Source organism: Camelus ferus, chromosome 14 (genome assembly GCF_009834535.1).
Source record: "Camelus ferus isolate YT-003-E chromosome 14, BCGSAC_Cfer_1.0, whole genome shotgun sequence".
NCBI classification, from domain to species: Eukaryota; Metazoa; Chordata; class Mammalia; order Artiodactyla; family Camelidae; genus Camelus; species Camelus ferus.
The window spans coordinates 52,519,502-52,527,612 of NC_045709.1; the positions used below are offsets into that span (position 1 = coordinate 52,519,502).

The 8,111-nt window shown below is 37.2% G+C and overlaps 1 protein-coding gene across 8 annotated transcripts in view; it reads left to right on the top strand.

Annotated features, from left to right (window-relative positions):
- The window catches only part of KLF12 (Kruppel like factor 12), a 517,595-nt gene that overhangs the window by 231,022 nt on the left and 278,462 nt on the right, over positions 1-8,111 (top strand). For all 8 annotated transcript variants that reach the window (XM_032496878.1, XM_032496874.1, XM_032496875.1 and 5 more), the window contains one exon: positions 7,994-8,057. In XM_032496878.1, the coding sequence (XP_032352769.1) occupies positions 8,025-8,057 (33 nt within the window). In that variant the 5' untranslated portion in view covers positions 7,994-8,024. The remainder of the gene's footprint in view (positions 1-7,993; positions 8,058-8,111) is intronic.

Below are 8,111 nucleotides of genomic sequence, written 5' to 3' on the forward strand. Positions count from 1 at the left end.
CCTGTTGAAGTGAAATAGTGGAGAAATTCTTAGGCTGTGTGAATGATGCATTTTTAAGTGGTACCAAATGTGTGTTTATCATGATTTTATTTTCATATGTTTTCAAAACTTGAAGTTTGCTTTTCAATGTATAAATCACACAAGTACGTTATATTTACAGAAAGTACTAGGACGTGAATGGAGATCAATGTGTAGCTGGGTACTCTGTCACTCCCTTTGTCCCACCAGCCTGTTTAAAAAAACAAAACAAAACAAAAAAACCCCCAGAGATTTGTAACATCTTTAGCATGATGGTTTAAAACACATTCTGAGAGAGCGGGTTGGGGAAGGATGTCAGCGTCCCCATATGGGAATGCAAACTTGTGTGTGGCCAAGTTACTTTTGGCAGAACGTAGTGTTACATGCAGTAGCTTTACACGCAAGTGCAAATTGCACGTGCTCGTATTTGTGTTGCAGTCTAAATCACATAAATTAGACATATGAAGACAAGATTTAATCATCTTGTCAGTCCTTTGCAACACAAATCAGATTTTTGACTACGCAGTCCGGGTAAAATGGCAATTACACTTGAATATGAGCATGGCATAAATTACTTTTCAAACCATTGTATAGAGCACAATATATGGAAAAGAAATGCTTAATTCATTTGCTATGCTTACTTTCTTTTAAAGATTTATTTGTTCTCTGTCTGCATAGAATGATGAGGTGTAATGGAAGCTGGAAACAGACTGAAAGAGTAATTTACATGTCAGCGTGCTTTTGCTCTGCCTCCTCCCTCTGAAAATGGGCTGTTTATTCAGTGAACTCTGTTCTTAAAGTGATTGTGCAAGCTTCAGGTCATACCTTCCGCCAAGTGGGACCTTAATTTTTAAAAGTTTGCTCTTTCTGGACTCTTGTCTGCTTTTCTAAATAGTGCAGAGTTCCTGGGGGACAGCATAATTTCAGAGAAACATAAAGCTAAAAATAAGGAAAAACAACTTTATAAATGGAGACTTTTCATGCAACTAACAGAATTCCAAGGGGATTACTGTGGGATAGGAGTTATTAATGACCTTGAATTCCCTTTCTCCTGTTTCTGATAGCCTGTTACATCATTGAACTCTCTTAACGGATGAATTACAGACACCGTACTGTGCAGCTGTAGAGTAGAGATTCTGTTGTCTTTGCATTCCCAGGACCTTCCTGTAAGAAACACACAATTGTGGTTGAAGGTGTTATCAAGAAGGTGTAACTTGAACTTGAGTTGATCATTGCTTATTGCTAGTTCTCGGCAAAGTTTAAGTGGAAACAGGAGTTTGGGCGCTTGAGTATCCATGCAGGGAGTGGGGGTGAGGCTGACATTTGCTGAAGAACTCATATGTGCCATGTAGTGTGGTATAGACGTTGCATACATTCTCCTTGTCAGTGTTCTCCTCTCCCCTCTAAAAGGTTTTATGTTAACAGTTTAATAAATTAGGAAAAGGGGGTGCATAAAAGTTAAGCAACCTGCCTCAAGTCACGTTAACCCCAAGCGTTAAAGCTGATGTTCATTCTGTCCGGCATTCGTGCCTGGATCTTTTCTGTGACTGCACAGCCTTTCTCCTGTGTGGTGATGCATGCCATTCATTCATGTGAGATCCTGGAATCCTTGGCACAGAAGAGTCCTTGGCCTTTCCGTAGCATCATCTGGATGGCCTGATGAGTCAAAGGATCGGGGTGGAACTTTGTGGCTGGTTTTTATCTCAAGGCAGGGAGGTAATGCTGGAAAGTAGGTGTGTAATTATAAAATTACAGGAAATAATCTACAGTGAAACTTCTTTGTCCTTTTCCTTTTTAATTCATCAGATCTTTGCTATGATGATCTTGTATTAATATATTTAATAGAAATTGGGTTACTTATCACAAGGATAATGCTTTCTCTATGGACTCTACCTACCTTAGTTGAAGTGATTTCTATTGAGTTTGGAAATTCCTAAGTGGGATATTATACAAAGAGGTATTATCGGTCTTTAATCTTTATTAATGACTCATGAAAATTATAATTATTTCATATATAGATGTTACTTAGATTATAGAATAATACGTACTCAAAATGGGAAATAAAGAACTATCCTGTTTATTGTGAGAGGCATCTCTAACACCTGATATTCTTATAGATGTGATTTGCTGACTCCCTGTGGCTTTTATTAAAAAATATATGAACATTAGTTTGCTTCTCTACAGAGAATGATGTGTGTGTTATAGAGGTCCGTGTGTCTTTTCTCAGCAGTGAGATGGCTCATGCTGTACAGGTTCATAGGAGATACGGCAGGTGTCACCTGTCACCTAGCAACAAGATTCCTGCTTTGTGTCTTTTAGTGTCTCTTTTCATTTTTAGTCAAAATAGCTCTGAATATGTAGCACTTAGATTTGCATTCATCTCCAGAAATATTTAGATTAACCTTCAAATATTTTTAGTTCCCAAGATAACTCACCACGACAATGAGACAGAAATAACTTTACATGAAAAAAGGCAACTTACATATCAGAAACCTTGATACTGCATAACGCCAGTGTGGATTTGTTATATAATAGCTCAGACTGAAATGTACGGACCTGCCTGTGAGTTCCCTCATCAGCTTTAAAAGGTATGGTAACTGGGAGGAGGGTGTAGCTCAGTGGAAGAGCACGTGCCTAGCATGCACAAGGTCCTGGTCCTGGGTTCAATCCCTAGTACCTCCATTAAAGATAAATAAATAAACCTAATTATCTCCCCTCCCACGTTAAAAGTTAAAAAAAAATTTAAGAAAAAGTTATGGTAACTGAATTGGATATGTGTGTACACCTTTATTACTTGACTTTTTTTTTTTTTTTAAATCAGCACTTAAAACACAAGCTCACAATTAATGAAGTCGTGATTTGTAAAGCTGAATCTAGAAGACAGAATTCCAGGTTCGGGATCGCTATTCCAGCACCAGGATTCCGTTACTTGAAACAGAGTCAACTGAGTTACCTTTAGACAGAGAGTAGAATACCCTAGCTAGTCAGATGTCTATAAACCCCTTTAAAAACGGGTTTCTCTGTCTCTGTTTAAAGATACATGAAGGCATTCTCAGGGGAACCAGCAGCAAGTGTACTTATGGGTCCTGAAGTATTTGGAATGTATTAAACACTAACCTGTAAAGACTGAGAACATAATAGACCATTTAAAATGAGATGAAGAGCCAGCAACCTCTGGGGAGGGTATAGCTAAGTCGTAGGGCGTGTGCTTAGCATGTACAGGGTCCTGGGTTCAATCCCCAGTACCTCCATTAACTAACTAACTAACTAAATTTTAAAAAACCTAAGTAACATCCCCTCCCCCTAGAAAACACACACACACACACACAAACACCCCCCCCCCCACACACACACACCCACACACCCAGCAACCTGTTACTACAGGGCAACATAATGCTTGTACACGGAGGTAATTATTCCAAAGTAACTCCTTACTCATTAAGGTGGGTAGCATCCACTTTCCTTCTGGCCAGGGTAATTTCTGTTATGCACGGTGCTCTCTTTGAATTCTGATGGAAGCTGGTTGACCATGTGTAGAGATTTCAGGGAAGAAAACAAGAGTTAGAAAGTGAAGAATTTTAGACAGTCATTCTCTGTTGTTTACAGCTACTGAAGAGAGACATGTGTAACTAGAATTTCTCCATACTCTCCACGAAAAGAAAAATAAACCTGTATTTACCATTGGTTTCAGGCAGCAATGTTTTTGTTAAAAAGTAAATCTAAAATTCTTTCTAAAATATAATGTTTTTGCCTTTTGTTATTTTTCATGTTTTTCATATTGAAATAAATGACCTTTGCTTTTCTTCACCTGCCAATTAAGAATAATTTGGGGAACCAGAAAAGTGAGAACAAAAACCACGTGTGATGAATTTTTTGATGAGGACAGTGGCCTTTGTAACTTCTGTACTTAGGGAAGATTTACTGGATACTTTCACAAACCTGTTTGGCAGAGTTATCTTTTAATTAGGAATTGATGAGATAATAACTGTTACCAGAAATGTACCCTTTTCCTATTTTATGTCATATTTTGGTTTTGACGGAGATTGTGGAATAACCCAAAGGTGCCTTAACATGAATAAAATTGGAGCTTCATCAGTTTGTTCTATCTTGTGGTCTCAATTTGGGGAAATCCTCAATTTGGTATCTTGGCCATTAATTAAAGAGTGATAATTCTTAGCTATTCTTATGTGTATGATAGTGCAGATTGTTGGATAGACATTGCTTCAGTTGGGGTAGGTGGAAGGGTAGGTGAAACAGGTATTATCCTTCTGTGGAGAAGGAAGTTGGGCTTCAGAGAGGTGGACTGAGTTGTTTCAGGTCACACAGCCAGTAGATGACAGAGGTGAAACTAGACACAGATGTTCTTAACCCTAAACTGTCTTCATTTTCTGTCATTTTTGCTGCTTAAAGTATAGGGTGTTGGGTGGGCTTTACAGGGAGAAAGAGGATCTTGAGTTCTCTTTGAGGAACTTGAATGGAAGACAGAAATTAGCATTGTACCCAGCTGTCCCCAGATTTAAGTCATACTGAAATATACATTTAAATTGTAGGTGTTTACAAAGATAAATCGTGCACTAACATTTGGGACTAACTCAGGGGTTTTTATAAGGACATTAACTTGTTACCTTGCATATGAAATTAACCTCTGATCATCATTATCAAATGGATCTAAAAATAGTTCATATGCTCAACTCAGAGAACTGCTTTCAGAATAAATAATATCCTTAGGGTACTTGGTAAATTCCCAAATGCTAGAAGAATGTATGATACTATGTTATGTATAGTTTACACAATTTAATGTTTATTGTAGTCTGTCGTGTAATTATATCTAGAAAGTACAAATTAATTAAGGCCCTAGTTACTTGGGTAAAAAATATCCACACAATTGATATAAAGGGGAGTTTGTTTTTCTTTTATTTCTCATTATTAGCTTCACTTACGCATTTGATAAAACCTTTATTGATCTCTTAAAGTTTGCTAGGCATGTGCTGTGTACTGGGAAATAAAGATGGAAGTGAACTAGGTTAGTATGTGCTACTTCTCCTGGTGAGAATATAAACTGGTATAGTCTATATAAAAAGCAATTTGGTTAATATATTTGGAAAGACCGAAAAAAGTTAATAATTTGGTCCAGTAATTATACTTCTATAACTGTATTCTAAGGCAGTGATTAAAGGTGCAGACTGGGGCAGCTTAGCCCTGGCTGACGGCTGAGGGGTAAAAATCTACACTTGGCTTCCCTGGTTGGGCCCCACCTCCTGATGAGAGTCTGTCTGTGTCTTCCCAGAGAGGACATCCTTTCTAACTGCACAAAGTTACCCTCCAGTCTAGTGGAGGTCCTGGTGTTTACAAGATTTATGTAGGTGGAGGTGTAAGTGTTATTGGTCATGGTAAAAAAAAAAAAATCATAAACTCGTAGATGAAAATGAGGGGGTAAATGTATCCCTACAGTGGACTATTATGAATTTTGAGTTAGGCATTAATAAGTTGAATATTATTTCAAAATGCTCATGGTTTATTAAAGTGTGAAAAAAATTACAGAACTAGAATGTAAGATTGAAGCCAGTTTTCAAGTACCTGGTACATTCTGCTAAGAAGTTGGAACGGATTGATTGAGATACATTTTGAAGACTAGAAAGGACAAGACGTGTTTGACAGGAACATGGTGTTTTAGATGACTTTTTAATTCTTTCAAAGGGTACTCTATTTGGGTTTCATAATGTAAAATAGAAGGATCTGAATTTCAAGAGAATATTTCCAGTTTGCCACTGTAATGTTAAAATATTGCATTTATGTTCTATTGCTTGTGAGGTGGTGAAAGCTGTAAAATATATTAGGGGATGTGTTTTGAGACATAAGACACATCTATTTTAAAATACAGTTATTGAGGGAGAGTTGGAAGGAGGGAAGCAGATGAGTCATCAATTGATTGATTTAAACTGGGATAAAATTAAGGGTTAGTTCCTCTTACAGGCCAAGATCGTGGAATGTGTGAATTCTGGTACATTTCATTTAAGGCTGTATAAGTGAGTGAACCCTTTTTCTGTTCAAATGTATGGAAACGTGCAAAGGAAACCTGCCTGGATGCTGCCTGCGTAGACATTGGCACAGAATGGGTGCTGCTAAGAACTCTGGGCGTGTCCCCTCTTGAGAGTGATTCCAAATGAAAAAAAAAAAAGTCGACTGTGCTTAATAAGCTAGCTTCACTGAATGCCAAAGAATATTTGTCTCATGAAATGGAAATTATGAAGCAAGTTACATAATGCCAAGAGAGAGTAAATAGGAAGACTTTCAAGATATACCCAAATGGGGCAAATGGTCTATTGTGTTCAGAACTCTCCAATCCAGCAATATTTAATTCCCTTTGGTGAGCTCCAAATGGTCCTGGGGATTTGGAAGCTTTCAGAAACCACATAAATATTTACTTCATGTTGGTTTAATTTTTAAGAAGTGACATCTCTTTAATCAGATTCATTTTGAAAAATTACTTTAGTATTGGCCAACATGGAGCCACCAAAACGTATTCATGTTAATCGGTATCAACTATTAAGAGGCGGGAAAAAAAAAAAAGATCATTTCCTCTGGAAAACAGCGTTACTTTAAAAATCTCTTAGTTGCTAAGAGTAACAGAGCCAAGTGCTCCAGCCGGAGTATTTGTGACTTTCATATATTAAATTTACTTTAAAACCATTTTCTCCAAGCCTTCTCTCTCTGTTTCATCCCTTCCCTTTCTGTCCCTTCCTCCCTTAATCTTTATTTGCATTTTGATGTCTTGTGCCCAGGATCTGTCAGTGTCATAGCCGGAGTTTCTGCCTCTCTTCCTTAATTTCTCCATTTTACCCTTTACATGGCTGCTAATTAGGAAGCAAAGAGCAAACAACTGAAGAAAGACTATTCTCCAGCTGCTATTCTTATTATATGACTCTACTAATCAAGAGATTCCTCCAATGGAAGGATGTTACCAACATACAGAATTTTTTTTTTCATTTTTTAATTGATGTATTATAGCTACTGTACAATATTATATGTTACAAGTCTACAATGTAGAGATTTGCAATTTTTAAAGATTATACTCCATTTATAGTTATTGGGCTATATTCCCCATGTTGTACAGTATATCCTTGTAGCTAATTTTATACCTAATAGATTGTAGCTCTAAATCCGTGACCCCTGAGATTGCCCCTCCCCCTTCTCTCTCCCCCCCGGTAGCCATTAGTTTGTTCTCTATAACTATGAGTCTGCTTCTTTTTTGTTATATTCATGAGTTTGTTTTATTATTAGATTCCATATATAGGTAATCTATGGTATTTATATTTCTCTGCTGATTTATTTCACTTATCATAATACCCTCCAAGTTCACCTATGTTGTTGCAAATGGCAAAATTTCATTCTTTATGGCTAAGTAGTAGTAGTGTTCCATTGTGTATATACCACATTTTCTTTATCCACTCACCTGTTGATGGCAGTTAGGCTGCTTCCATATCTTGGTTCTCGCAAATAATGCTGCTATGAACATTGGGGTGTGCATATCTTTTTTTTTTTTTTGGGTATGTACTTAGGAGTAGAATTGCTAGGTCATATGCTGGTTCTACTTCTAGCTTTTTGAGGGACCTCCATGCTGTTTTCCATAATGGCTGCACCAATTTACATTCCCACTAACAGGGTATGAGGGTTCCTTTACTCCATGTCCTCACCGACATTTGTTATTTGCGTTCTTTTTGATGCTAGCCATTCTGACAGGTGTGAGGTGATATTTCATTGTGGTTTTGATTTGTATTTCCCTGATGATTAGCAGTGCTGAACATCTTTTCATGTGCCTGTTGGTCATCTGTGTATCCTCTTGGGAAAAATACCTGTTCAAGTCTTCTGCCCATTTTTTAATTGGGATATTTGTTTTTGTTTTGTTTTTTTGATGTTGAGTTGTATGAGCTGTTTATATATTTTGGTTCTCATTTTTTGTGTGCTTTTCTTGCAGGATCAATGTGACTCTAGAAACAAATGGATGAATGAATATCCATATGAAGAGGAAAACAATAAAGGTTGGTTGGTCAAGTTGTATAATTGCAGTGGCCGTCCTATTTTGAATATTACTT